Below are 14,312 nucleotides of genomic sequence, written 5' to 3'. Positions count from 1 at the left end.
TATTCATAGAAGGTTTATGGACAGTGAGGATGGCCTGCTAGCCCCAGGTCCAGCCTGCTCTGGGATGTTTCCTCCCCCTTCCTGGGTGATATACTGCACCCAGTCCCTGCTTGGTCCTAAAATCCCCTCAGTGAATCAGTACCGAAGAGCTCCTGCCCCCGTCTGTTCATCCCAGCCCTGTCTCCAGTCCTAGAGCCGGAGGCATTTACATCCCAGCGCCTGCCTGCAGGAGGCAAGTGCCAACGTGAAGCGAAACGGATCTCAAAGCAGGCTGGGGATCGCCTGGCAAATTGCAAACCCGCCTGCCGCTCCCATCCCACCCGACTCTCGATCCACCCGTCGGACCCGGCCCCGCAGCAGCGTCCTTCGCCGGTTGGATTGTAACCGCAAAACAAACACAGCTGCTCGCTTTGGAGACCGAGACACTCTGGCTCTCTTGATTCCGGGCTGCTTTCACCTGCGGGCCCCCACCCCCGGCTAGACCGATCCCAGCCCCGGGTCTCCAGGCACCCACAGCCTCTCGAGCGGGCTTGCTGTTGTCTCACAGCTACCGGAGTTGGCTTTAGGAGTGACAATAGCTAGGGACGGATTGTTTCCTCGGGATGGTTTTTAATGCAAGCCCCACGTTGCTCAACCCGCGTGGAAGGACCCACGTGTGCGTGCTGGGGTGGGCTGTTACATGCATTCCGGGGGGGTGGGGTGTTTAGAGGCAATTTGTATTGCTCTCGGGGGGGGGGGGGGAGTCAATGCAGGATGCTCTGCTCCCGGGGGGGGGAGGGTGCAGGCTCTATTGGGAGGGGATCCGCGTTACTTTCTGGGCGCGGGGCGGGTGGGGGGGGTTAATGCCATGCTCTGCATCGTTTTCCGGGGGGGTGGGGGAGCTTGTCAATGGATCACGCCCTTGCTCCCTGGGAGAGTTCGTGCAGCGTGCCCGGCTCCCTGGGGAGGGTGAGCGCGCACAGGCAGTCTGCGGGGTGCGAAGGCTGCCCTGCGCCCCCGGGGCGAGCCCGGGCCAGGGGCATTCCCCGCTCCGAGGGGCAGCGGCGTGAAGCGCAGCCAGGCGCGCAGGCGGACCCGGGGCCAGGGAGGGGGGCGGGTCCGCGCGCAGCCGCCCCCCTCCCTGCCCCTCGGCGGGGCGGACCGCCGCTGGAGCCCCGGGGGCTGGTCCCCGCCCCTGCCCGGCTGCCATTGGCAGCCTGGCTGGGCTCGGGCGCTCCCAGTGGCTGCCGGAGGTGGCCGTCAGCGGGAGGCAGCCCGGGGCAGAGAGGCGGCCGGGGGATGCGCCGGGCACGGCGCGGTGGGGCCGGGGCCGGGATGCTGCGCCCGCTCCCCTGCAGGCGGCTGGCCCAGGCTGCGCGCTGAGCGCCCCGCTCCCGCCGCCCCCGCGCCCCGCAGCCGGCCGCTGCCCAGCCGGAGGCATGTCCAGGAAAAAGACCCTCAAGAGCAAGGGGAGCAGCAGCTCCCCGCCCTCCTCCGCGCTGCCCCCCGCCAAGGAGAGCGGCCAAGCCGGCGGCGCGGCGGCCAGAGCCAAGGGGGGCAGCAGCCGCCCCAGCCCGGAGCTGCCCCTCAACGGGGCGGTGCTGCCCAGCCGGCCCTCCCTGAGCAGCAGCGGGGAGTTCTACGACGTGGCCTTCAAGGTAAGGGCAGCACCCGGGCACCGACCCCAGGGCTGGAGCCTGGAGCGCCGGGCAGGGGCGCACGGAGCCCGGGGCTGGGGAGGGGACCAGGGTGCCGGGGAGGGGCGCAAGGAGCCCCGGACTGGGGAGGGGTCCAGGGTGCTGGGCAGGGGAGCCCGGGGCTGGGGAGGGGCGCACGGAGTCCGGGAGGGGACCAGAGTGCAGGGCAGGAGCTCACGGAGCCCGGGGCCGGGGAGGGGACCAGGATGCCGGTCAGGGTCTCACTGAGCCCGGTGCCGGGGAGGGGACCAGGGTGCCGGTCAGGGTCTCACTGAGCCCGGGGCCGGGGTGGGGACCAGAGTGTCGGGCAGGGGCGCACGGAGCCCAGGGCCGGGGAGGGGACTGGGCGCACGGAGCCCGGGGCCGGGGAGGGGACCGCTGGGCCAGGGCGCACAGACCGCAGGGTTTGTGGGGAGGGCTGTGTTGCTTGGAGGGGACCAGGGTACCGGCAGGGGCGCACGGAGCCCGGGGCGCTGGGAGGGGCGCACGGAGCCCGGGGCGCTGGGAGGGGCGTACTGAGCCTGGGACTGGGGAGAGTAGCCCGGGGTGCACGGACCCGCTGCTGCGGGGAGTGTCCCGGTGCGCACAGTTTCCAGCGGGGGTCGCAGACCCGAGGGGTTGGAGGATCCCAGAGCGATGGGGGGGGAGGGAGTTTGGCCCCCAGAACTTAGCGCGCAGGCCCACGGGGAGAGCTGAGCGCGAAGACCAGGCCGCCCCCCAAGTTTTAAGGGCAGGTGTCTGCACCATGTGGGGCGCAGGGACCTGGCGTTGGTTGGCGCGGGCTGCTTGGGGGGTGCGGGGGGGGGCTAGAGGAATGAGCCGGCAGCCCCAGAGACCAGGAGAGGCCAGCGGGGTTCAGGAGTAGGTTGCAGCCCGAGGCCAGGGTGTCCTGGCGCACGGCACAGCCTCGGGAGAGAGCCCTGCGCCGGGTGCCGGCTCGGGGTGCCGGACAGGGGGGTGTTATCCCAGAGCGTCGTGCACTTGGGCCCGTCCGGGAGTAGGGTGCAAGGTGCAGAGAGTCGGGGTGGCGGGTCGGGCTGTGGCTGCAGAGAAGGGGAGAGGGGGGAACCACCTCCAAGGGGGAATGGGAGCGGGTTACCGCTGGGGGCGGGGTGGCTGGACAGGTTAAATGACCCCCCCGACCCCTCCTCCCCAGTCAGGCAGAACAAGCTGGCCCCTGGCGATGGGTCAGGGGAGGCTTGGGGAAAGGGAGGGGATCCGCACGGGGAACAGCAGCTCCCTCGATCTTCCTGGCCCTCCCCAGCCGCGAGTCTCCACGCAAACTTTGTTCCCAGGGAGGCTGGGCAGGGTCGGAGACGGGTGGGAAGGCGAGGCTGGGACCGAGCCCTGCAGCTTCACTCTGTGGACGGAATAGAGCCCGGGAGCTCGGATCAGAGAGCCATGGAGCTGCACCTTAGCAGCCGCTGGGCAGCGGGGGAGTTGGGCTGGGTACAGAGGAGGGTCTCCCTGGAGTCAGGGGGAAAGGGAGTTAGTGGAGAGGGTAAGGGCAGATCTTCGTGTCTCCCCCCCCCCCCGCAAAAAAACCCCACCCCCAAACCTATCCCCTGGCACCTAGCTTGCCTGTCCTGCTACTGCTAGGACTTCCCCCTACAGGGCTCCAGGAAAAGTTCCCCTACCCGGCACAGAACCCTGGCTGCAGTGAGCTCTGCAGGGCAGAGATTTTCCTTTGTTTTTCACCTACACTTCATTTTACCCTGGACATCTGTGTTAGCATGTACAGCAATCCCCAGTGGCTGGCACAGGTGGGTCAGGAGCATGTCCTCCCTTTCCCTGTTAGGCAATTCCCAGAGCAGCACCCTCCTAGGCTCCATTCTTCTGCAACCTCTCCTGGCCCCCCACCCCCAATCCACCCAGTGATGGGTCTGCAAAATGTGGTTGAAAAGAAAGAGCTGAAGATGTTCATGTCTTAACAGGCTGGTAGCAAGATGTATGGTCAATTATAGGCCATAAGGAACATTGGCATTAAGGGGTGCGGTGTTTCCCTTTGTGATCTTGTATCTTGGTAGCGCTCATTGGAACTTTAATAAGTCCGTGGCCCCCGTGCACAGTCGTGGCTCTTCCTTTGCCTCTAGAGTTCTAGAAGTGGCCTGTTAGGGTTCTCTGCGCGTGGTGCCTCTTGTCCCCAGTCATTGTGCCCTCGGTGCTGTACGAAGAGAGAACCAAAAACCTGCCCACAGGGGTTTGTGCAGACGGCCACTCCAGATACAGTTCCTCTCTGTGCTTGTGGGAGAGTACTTCTCTGCAAACCGGACTGGGAAGGGGGGGCACTGTTCAGATAATCTCCCCTCTACACCCCGAAACATCCTCATTTCGGAGTCTTCGTCACTGGGCTGCAGCAGTGAAATTAGGCCGGTCAGTTTCCCCCTCTGAGTCTCAGGCACAAGTAGAAAAGAAGGACTTGTGGCACTTTAGAGACTAACCAATTTACCTGAGCATAAGCTTTCGTGAGCTACAGCTCACAATGGGTTAGTCTCTAAGGTGCCCCAAGTCCTCCTTTTCTTTTTGCGAATACAGACTAACACGGCTGCTACTCTGAAACCTGGCACAAGTGACAGGGATACAGCAGGTGGTTTTAATGCAAATCACTTTCCACCCCCCTTAAAAATCCTCCTTTTCTATTGACCTTTTAAAATGACAAATGCAAAGCTTTCTGTTGCAAAAGCCTCTGGTTCCCCCTTAACAGCATCGAAACTTGGCTTCTAAACCAAGATGACAGTGCTCCTCTAACCAGCTGCAATGTGCTGATTCTGCCTGCTGCCGATGGAATTTCATTAGTTTGTACCTTTAGCTTGTTCTGTGTCTCTTCCGTCTTTCTAGGGCACCTATCACCACTGGATCTAAGTGTCTGTTCCAGTGCAGTCACAGGGCCCTCTGTGCACCCACCTTGGAGCGCTCTGGTTTTGTTTGGCCTGAATCTGTAATTTCAGTGTCCCAGCCTGCTCTGAGCCTTGCCTTTAACCCAGTTCCCTCTGGCATTGAGGATCAAGCTGTGTGGAAGCCAGTGCTTGTTGCAGCAAGGTATGAATCTTGGTGCAGTGTACAAAGAGACTTGGTGCCTTTGGCACCCCGCATGGCCAGGATGCGATTGAAATTCAGCGTGTGGCGTGACACATCATTGCCTTTGGCCAAAGTGAATTCAATGCTCTTGACACATCCACAGCCCTGGAGCCTGGACGGTTCTGTTTCCTCTCCAGAAATGGTGCAGCAGAGGTGACAGCCGCTCAAGCTTCCCTGCCTTGGCCCTAGCTTGCCAGGCTCCTCTTTCACTGTCAGTCTCTCTGACCCATCCTGTCCTTGGCCTCTGCTGAGATGGCCAACAAGGGGGCCAGGGACTGTCCACTGCCACGGTTTTCCTGACTGGAACACCTGCTCCATTAGGAACTGGACAGAAAACACCAAGAGGTTTCAAATAAGCCAAAGAGCTGCCAGCAGGAGCCACCAGCCTCTGACCGAATTTGGTCTGTCTTTGTTTTTGAATGAGTGACAGAGATGAATGGCCCCGCAGCTCATAAAGAGCTGATTTGTACGACTCTTATTCCCAGTCACCGGAGGGCTCTACTCTGCACTAGAGGTCGTTGCTATGTACAGAAGAACAAGGCAGAGTCGACACTCTGATCTCCAATACACTAGTGTACAGTGGGACTGACTTCAGGTCAATAGAGTGATGTTCGCATATAATCTGAGATCAGAATCTGACTCCTAGGACCTTCCCCATCTCACATTCTGGCAGCTGCCCAAGATAATGAGAAACTTAATGCATCTGTCCAAATCCAAGTGCCTTGCTAGAGAGTCGGTGTCTCTGAACCTATAAAGATTAGCCACTGTCCTGTCCTGTTCCCAGTTCATGAGTGGGACTGGTGCAAGTGAGATTTGTCCTGCTTTGCCTTTTGTTGTGCATAACAGCCCAGTGTGGACTTTGCCGATCCCGCTAGATGTCCTGCGCTTGGGCAGACTCAGAATTCCAAGTCTGGAGGTGAGAAGTGAACTTGGAACTGGCCCTCTTGCCAGAAACCCAGCATGGAACTCCCTCCTGCTACGCAAGCAGCTATCTTAGCCCCAGAGACACGATTGTTTGTTACACGACCCCGAGTGAGACTGATCTGCGGAGAGCTAATCTTTGTAAGGGAAGCCATCTGCTGCCTGGCTGGGTTGACAAGCTCTGGTTTTAAGGTTATAATGTGTATAACATTAAGGGGAGGGTGCATGTGTATCAGATTTTTGAGCATAATGCTTTTGGGTACTGTTAAGATTTACACCCTAAATAATAAGAGCGGGGTGGAGGATGGGCTGGTGCTCAGGCACAGAACTGGCAGGATGAAATCCTGGTCCCGCTGAAGTCAATGGGAGTTTTGCTGCTGAAATTGCACCCATGGTTTCTAGTCCCGTCTTCGTCAGTGTCCCCGCTGAGTGATCCTCAATAAGTCAGTTGGGGCCTGATCCAAAACCCACTGAAATCAAAGCTAGTCACGCTGCTCGCTTCAGCGGGCTTTGGAACAGTCCCGCAGAGGTTCTGGGCATCCACAAATCCCAATGAAGCTAATGGAAACTGTAGGTACTCAGCACCCTTAAAATTAGGCCACTGACTTCTCTGAGCTGCATCCTGCTCCACTGCCGTGAATGAGACCTGAGTGCGACTGTTACCGTTTCCCTCTCTGTAAAACGGAGACGAGGCCCAGATCTTCAGAAGCTTTCAGCCCCGTTACTGACTTGTGCTCATGCTCCTGTTAATGGTGTGTAGCATCTAGGCTTGAGGACAATCTTTCCGAACGGTACATACTGGCTGTGCTTCATAAGAGTGTCCTGAGGGTCTATCGAGGGTTATTAACGTGTGTTTTAAAAATTGCCTGGTTACACAGGATGTCTGGATAAATAACCTACATTTATTACACCCAGAATAACTAAGGGCCAGATTCTGTTACCCTTACTCCTCCTGCAGTCCCAGTGACTTGCATGTAATGTAGGAATTGCCATAGTGGATCAGACCCAAGGTCCATCTACACCCGTATCCTGTCTCCGAGAGTGGCCAGTGCCAGGTGCTTCAGAGGAAAGTGGAAGAACCACACAGTAGTGGATATGGGATAATCTGCCATCCATATGAGGGGTCATCCTGGTCTCTAAAAGTCCGAGTTTGGCTTAAATCCTGAACTATGAGGTTTAATGTCGCTAACAAAAATTTTGGAAGGAGTAATTTGTCAAACTGTCACCAGTCCCTTTTGCAATCTTGCTGAATTCTTGGCCTTAGCAGGTGGCAATGAGTCCCAAAGTCTAATTACGTGGTGGGTAGAAAAAAATAGTCACTCTTATCAGTTTTTCATTTACCACCATTCTGTTTGATTAAATGGATCACTTGATGATTCCCTCTTATGTTCATTCCCTCTGGGGCACCTGGCATTGGCCACTGTCAGAAGACAGGATACTGGGCTAGATGGACCTTTGGTCTGACCCAGTGTGGCCGTTCTTATGTCCCCTTATTTTTCTGTTCTGAGACAGGGAGAACAGAAGCTCTCCTAGTACCTCTGTCTAATGAAAGTGATAGACATTTGTAACATACTGTCATGTGCCAGGGTCCTGAATTTATCTGCTGTAAGCGTCATGTGAACAGCAGCATTTGGCCATTGCAAGGCAGATTCGTGGATGTCGTAGCAATCTGTACTGGGGATTTTCTTCCTTTGGTCAAAGTCAGACACCAAGGGGGTGTCTCTTCAATCTCAGATAAATGATTCTTTTTAATTTTTTCTTTTAAATAGAAAACTTGTTCCCACTCTTGGCCTTGAGTAAATGTGAATCTAACTGTAGCCCCAAGCCTGCAATCACAGAGGCATGCATCTAACTTTGAGTGCATGAGTAATCCCGTTAACTTCAGTGGGGCCTACGGTGCTGGAACCAATCTCAGTAGTTACGTTTCCCTTAAGGAAAACCCTCCTCCTCCTTTTAAAAATAGTATCTAACTTTGCATTGTGCTTGTTTTTTTGTTTTTTTAGGTGATGTTGGTTGGTGACTCTGGGGTTGGCAAAACCTGCCTTCTGGTGCGGTTTAAAGATGGCGCTTTCCTGGCCGGCAGCTTCATTTCGACAGTTGGAATTGACTTCCGGGTAAGGTGCTATTGAACAGCTTTATACAATGTTGCTTCCCCCCCCCCCCCTTCCTGTATTCAACTATTCTGTGAGTGGCAAATTCTAGCCTCCGAGCTCTCAGGGGGATGAAGATTTCCTCCAGGGCTGCTGCTAAAGCACACTCAGGGTTACACACGCGTGCTTTGCGCAGCCGTTGCTTTATTTATCTGCTCTAGTGGAGTGTCCGAATGTGATGACTTGCCATCTCAGGGTGTGGGAAAATGCGTCTTCTGTTGCCGTACGCGAGCAATAGCCTGGGAAATGCCACTGGGAGAAGCAGAAGCTTCATGGTTTTGTTTTAAGATGCTGCTTCGATGTATGTGTATTGTGATGTCATAATCACAGGCATATGACCTCACTGCAGGGTCTAGCATGAGTTGAAAACCTTAGTGGGTAGGAGAGAGCTTCATTCAGACCCAGATATCTACGATGTTAACAATGGGAGCAGTGCTTGATTTGTGCCAGGGCTGAGCCCCGGCACCTCTGGGCTTGGCAGTCCAGAGCCCCGGCACCTCTGGGCTTCCTACATCAGTTATGAATGTAGAAAGCATTGCTTGAGCTCCATGCCAAATTAAGCACTGAATGGGACACAGAAAACTACTGGCAGAGGGAATGTTTTGTTTAATCTCCACCCTGCCCACGGTTCTTTTTCAAAGTCTGCTTGAGGGCAGTGCTTCCTTTTCAGATATGCCTGGTGTACGTGCAGTGCATCAGCCGCCGAGCTGTGGGAAGGGCTCCCTGGTGCACCAGAGGCAGCATCTGAAAGTGTGTCTTGTTTGTCTGCCTTACGGTGTGTGTTACTCTGCAGCAACCACACCCCTTTAGGCTGATCTCCAAGGCAAAGTAGAGTCAAGCCTGGTCCAATGACATGGGGACCCACCAGCAAAGCAGACCAGGGCACTGCTGGAAGTGATGTTGCTGACTCAGGGGATACTTGTCCCTCTGAGCCTGTGTGACCCCGGGTCCTAGCACAGTTCTGGGCAGCACAGGTGCCGGTCAGTTCATAGAAGTTCTGAAACAGAGGTCCTGATCACGCACGGTTATTAAACGGCCACATAGCATCCTTTATTCACAAATTTCTGATAGTGTCTTGGGTAACTACATTCTATGTGCCTGCATTCCTCCTGTTTTAATTTAATACAGTAGCCACGCTCCAGGAAGTCATGTGCTGTTCGATGGACACAGACAAGTGCAATTTGTCCCCAGATTTAGGTTTTATATTATAAGCTTTTTTAAAAAGAAAAACAGAAAGCCAATCAAAATATTTCTATCAATATTAAAAAAAAAATTAAATGGAAACTATTTTTGCAAACACAAAATTCCCTTGCAGCATTTGCAACCAGAACTTTGCAGCGTCATGCTTGTGCATGGGAGGGAAAATCAGTGGCAATTGACTGTGACTGTCCGATCTATTTTCTTTGTCTGAGCTGAGAAATGCAAAAAGTAAAGATGCAGCATAACCAGTGTCTCGTTAATTAGCTGTGTAACATTCCTTCAGGTTTAGTAATCCAAGGTGGTGTGAGTAAGAGAGAGGAAGCGATTCCATTCTCTTAATAGTATGATTATTATTTTTAGACCGTGCTGTCCTTTTAAACAGCTGCTACATTTCTCCCCAGAGGTGCTTGCGTTGGTAAGGTGCGTATGTATCGATTGGGATGAGAAGTACTATATCAATATGAGAGACTGCATATTGTCCAGGAACCTGTTGCCAATCCATGATATTAAAGAAGGCCTCCTTTTTTATAGTGGGTATCCCTTGGGTTCGAAATTGGGGGTTCACCACCACCTGCCTTTCCCAGGTTGCTAAAGGGGAGGGGAGTCCCCGCTGGACCCTGCTACATGGAGTTGAAGGGGAGGCTCTGGGGGACCCCGGTATGGAAAGGTTGAGAGTCACTGGCATATCATTGTATGAGTGGGAGCAAATGATGACGGGAAGTGCTCCAGCACATAGAGCAGGTGAGCATGAATAAAGAGTCTTTCAAGGCTGGAGGGGCTGGGAAAGGAGCCTGCCTCGGAAAGGTGGCTGGTAGCGCTTTCACTTCTCAGTGCCCACATCTCCTCGTTATCTGCGAGACGCCCAGCACGCGGACGGAGCTGGGATGCTTCGCTCTCCTGCAGCCCCACCTCTGGAGCCTGTAAACAAACCTGCTGCATGAGCAGCTCTGCCGAAGAGACCCTCCCTGAGCCCATCGGTATTCCAAACTTGTCATGTCCACAGAGCCTGGATATGAATGGGAATAATGAGGGAATGAAATGGATTTGTTTCCCGCCATTAGCATCAGACATAGCGTTTACCTGAATATTAAACAGAAATAAACAAGAACCCAGCAGACTGAGAGAACAGCTGACGGCAGCGCGGGAAGCTCGCTTTGGTGAGCTGGAGAGCATGTTGCAGCAGATCCTGCGTCGTTGCTTATGGCAGCCTCGTGTTGTTGAGTTGCACGTTTCCGGCGTTGTCTCAGCATTTCAAAGCCCCTTGGCTCCCTGGTGTATTGGCGTGGTGTATGCCAGCTCCTCAGCTGCATTTTCCCATTCAGGGCTGAGAACTGACACCTCGGGCACCCCCGTCTAACTCAGCCTTGCTGCTAAATTTCAAGGAGCCCTTTAAACGTGCCACCGCACAGCTCCAGCTTTCCAAAGAGTCAGCCAGGGAAAATATTTCTCTTTAAGCATAATAGTTTGGTGTACGTTTAGTGCTGGTGACTGCCCCGGAGGCTGGAGACCTCAGTTTATCTGCTGAACAGCTAAACCACGGACAGCCACAGCACACGCTTCAGACAACCCCCATGTGCCTTGATGGGTCTGCTCTTACCTGGATGTGACCAATTCAGGGAGCAAGGGAGTTCCGCCTCCCTGGCCTGCTCAGCCTTTGGGATTTCCAGCAAGGGATCCAGTTGCGGCCCGGACAGGTGGTAACAGATTCTTTCCAAACACCCCATGTTTCTAACTGGCAATTCTCTCTGCTGTGAAGGGCTTGTTCTTTAGGGGTGACCATGCCACGCTGCTGGTGAGCTGGGATCGAGCTCCTGAAGGCTGGATGTCCTTTCAGCACATCCAGAAGAGGTGAGTAATTCTCTTCGGCGTTAGAGATTTGTACTGCCATTTCTCAGGGCAGCCCCCAGGATGGCAGCCTCTTGCCTGTTTTGGTCACAAAATTTCCTCCATTCCACCTGGATTTTGTGTCCTCCCCTCGCTCTTATTGTCGAACGATTTACCCCAGTAATGAAGAATCACAAAGCTGAGGTTGTAGGCAGTCCACTGCACTAGAGGAAGGAATCCGAAAGGGAGGAAGCATTTCCAGTCTCTCGTGTGAATCATATTTTGGTGTCGTACATTGAGTTCGGCTTGTGTTCGGCTCTTCAGAGATTGTGGGTGTGTCTTGGGCCTTTGCTGCGCGCCCTCTTCCAGTCAACAGAAACCATTTAAAAAACAGGTTTCAAGGGTGTCCACACAAGGGCATGCACTGGTTTAGCTAACTTGGTTTAAGAACACACCTTTAGTTAAACTGGTACGAGTTTGCGTGTAGACCAAGCCTTAGGTGATTCATTGGGCCTGTGAATGGCCAACGGGAGAAAGGCACAAAGTAAGCAGACCACTAGCCAAGGATTTTGGTGTCACTTGTCTGGAGGAGGACAGTGGTCTGGTATTTCTGGTCCGTGCTTGTCTAACACTCTGCATGGAACAGAAAAGTACCCTGGGATTAGCTCCAAATTCTTCCCCAGATCCACACCCACACAGGTCCAGTCGGGGCAGAGCTACGTCTGTGTCCTCTTTCAGAGCTAACTGAACCCACCATCCCAAGTTCCTGACACTCCTTATAGGTGAGCTAACGGACCTGTTCCTAGCGAATAATCGGTTTGACTTTCACCCTCTCCTCCTGCCTGTGAATGATGCATGAACTCATGCTGATGACTATGAACCTGTTCGTTGTAACTGTACAAACTTTGTACAAACATGCTCCAGCTTATGGGTTATTTGGTTTAACCATGGCTCTGAATATGTGGGGTGTGATTGGTCACTGAAGCCAAATGGTATCGTTGCTGTTTCCTAATTGGATGACTGATTTTTCCGTCCCCTCCTTTTTTTTTAAAAGAGGAGAGCAGTCAAAAAGATGGCTCCCTGAATGCTTCTGGACGACGTCTCCATGCTGATGCACGAGGCTTTCCCTTAATGTAATCATTGCCCAGGTTTCGCGCTGTGCCTGGAAGGAAGGGAGGGTGGTTTGGGAAGAAGCCAAGAGAGGAGCAGGGTGGGAAGGTGCAGGCAGGGTGCTGGAACAATCTGTATAGTGGGTGTGCTGAAAGCGGTTGAACAGAACTGTAATCCTTGGATGGGCCCTATCCTTCAAGCCAGGGGGTGCTGCTGCATCTTTAGTTCCCTTCAGGGTGGGGGACGACTGAACAGGGGGGCTGCAGTTGAAGGAAAAGGACCATGAGTGGGAGATGTGGCTTTTTGTGTGCGGTGCCCAGACACAAGGGCTGAGCCGTAGAACTGAGCAGTAGTTACAGAGAAACAAAATGTATGTTGCATTGACTCTGCAGGTTTGTTGAATCCAGCCAGACGTCATTCATGCTTCTTTTTTGTTCCAAAACTAGAACCACCCTTCCGATTCTGACAGCCAACCCCTTCTACAGCTGGGCAAAAAATCAGGGGGAAGAATTTGCAAAAAAAAAAAAGCTGTCTAAATTCCCCTTCCACAGCTTTGTTTTTTGAATTTTTGAAAATTTGTCAATTAAAAAAAAATTGGATACTTTTTCACTAGCTCAGCAATTTAGTGATTGTGGTGCTCAGTAAAGCAGAACCTAGGGGTACGTCTGCACTTCAGGGGGTGACTGCAGTTTGCATAGACATAGCTGAACTACCGTTAATCTAGCTAGCTTGGATACCGGAGCAGTGAAGCTCTGGCGGGATGGGCTTCCATACGGGCTGTGCAAAAGCACCTGGAGCCCTGGGAAATTAACTGGGAGACTTTGCTGTTCTGGTACCTGAGCTAGGTAGGTTAAAGCCAGCTTGGGTATGTCTGCACGAGCTCCGCTCACACCTGCGGTTGTACTCCAGACAGACCCGAAGTGTGAAAGGAACCAGGGGAAAGAAGAAAGCGGTGAAGAAAAAGAAGAAACCATTCGGCTGAATGGCTATGGAACATACGTGGGGTCATAGATCCAGTCAGGACAAATAGGTGGGTGTTTATTTGCAAACATCTGTCTACATTCAAATAATGTATTTTTCAGTATTCACCCAGTTGTTGTTTATAGCCACAGCTGGTGTTTGATTTTTCCCTGGCAGAACCTGCTGTCAGCCGCTTTCCATGCATGCGGCTGTTGGCTTGCTGTGCTTGGGCGTTGAAAGCCGCCTCAACCCAGGCTGTGTAATATTTCCAGATAACAGGCCTAGGAAAGTTCAGTGGTTTTCCCTTGGAAATCCCATTCTGGGCAGGCTTAGATGTTCAAAGCTTTCTCTCCGCTGCTGATTTGCTGCCATTGCTTTAATGTGGAGCCAGGACTGTGGCTGCTTCACGTATGTGTCTGGGTCCGGCCAGTCTGTCTTTCAACGAAGCAGCTGGAAAGCAGCTTTATTTTGAAGTATCTCGCTGACGTGTTGGACAGATTCTTCGTGGTACAGCTAGTGTAAATAAACCAGCGTATTTTAGTTCCCTTCAATGGAGCTGGGCCTCTATGCACCAGATGAAGACCCAACCCAACCCTAACGCTATGTACATTTTGCCAACTTGCCCCTGTATGGATGAGAGAACTGGGCGGAGGGTGGGGGTGGGCATGGGCATGTGTTGTGCTGCATTCTACTCTCCGCTGCACGGAGGGTAAATAATAGGGGCTATGCGCGGTTGATGCCAGCGGGATTATGCCATGGATGGATTCAGGCGTGGGGGTTCTTGTGCATAAGGATGCACCTCCATGGAGAACCCCGATTCTAGTTCGAGGAAAGCCCCCACTCAGTCCAACAAAGAGAGGTGTTAATTGATGAAGGCCATGTCCCTGTGAGGAGCAGTCAGAGGGTCCTGTCTTCTGTGCATCCAAGGTGTCTCTGCACAACCTCCTTTAGGACAGCCCCACCCAAAGGAGGCACGTCGCTGGGCGTTTGCTGCGAAGAGGGGGAGGGGAACACCAGACTTTGTGCTTGCCTGGCTTGAGGGACTGCATGTGTTTTTCCTCTGTGTTTGCACTGTTGAATGAGGTTCGCTCTGGTGGAATGTGCCAGACTGACGGCCCTGGGGGGTGGAGTCCCTTTCCTCCCCACAGATGGGTGGAGCATGGGCAGGGCCAGTGAAAACTCCAATGGCATCCCCAATACTAATGGGCCTGGGCTAGCCTTGAAGGGCCACTGAGATGCAATGCGTGAAGAGGCTGGCCTTTCCGCTGAGAGGCGGTCAGTTGTCATGGGCAGCACGTGTCCCCCAGTTCTGGACTTGCAGGAAGACTCATGTCCTGTTGGCCGCCAGAGGAACAACCTTCAGTCACTTCCTCATCTCAGCTGGATTTGAGCC

General features: G+C 53.9%; 1 protein-coding gene across 5 annotated transcripts in view; it reads left to right on the top strand.

The window, feature by feature from the left end:
* Positions 1-1,169: 1,169 nt before the first annotated feature.
* Positions 1,170-14,312, top strand: part of RAB26 (RAB26, member RAS oncogene family) — a 219,494-nt gene continuing 206,351 nt past the window's right edge. The window contains exons 1-3 of one of the 5 annotated variants that reach the window (XM_073361698.2): positions 1,616-1,637; positions 4,515-4,715; positions 7,679-7,789. In XM_073361698.2, the coding sequence (XP_073217799.1) occupies positions 7,737-7,789 (53 nt within the window). In that variant the 5' untranslated portion in view covers positions 1,616-1,637; positions 4,515-4,715; positions 7,679-7,736. Of the gene's footprint in view, positions 1,638-4,514; positions 4,716-7,678; positions 7,790-14,312 lie in introns of those variants that run through there. The other 4 variants (XM_073361696.2, XM_073361695.2, XM_073361697.2 and 1 more) reach the window with 4 other exon arrangements.

Source organism: Lepidochelys kempii, chromosome 10 (assembly GCF_965140285.1).
Source record: "Lepidochelys kempii isolate rLepKem1 chromosome 10, rLepKem1.hap1, whole genome shotgun sequence".
NCBI classification, from domain to species: domain Eukaryota; kingdom Metazoa; phylum Chordata; order Testudines; family Cheloniidae; genus Lepidochelys; species Lepidochelys kempii.
This window is presented reverse-complemented; position numbering and strand designations above follow the sequence as displayed.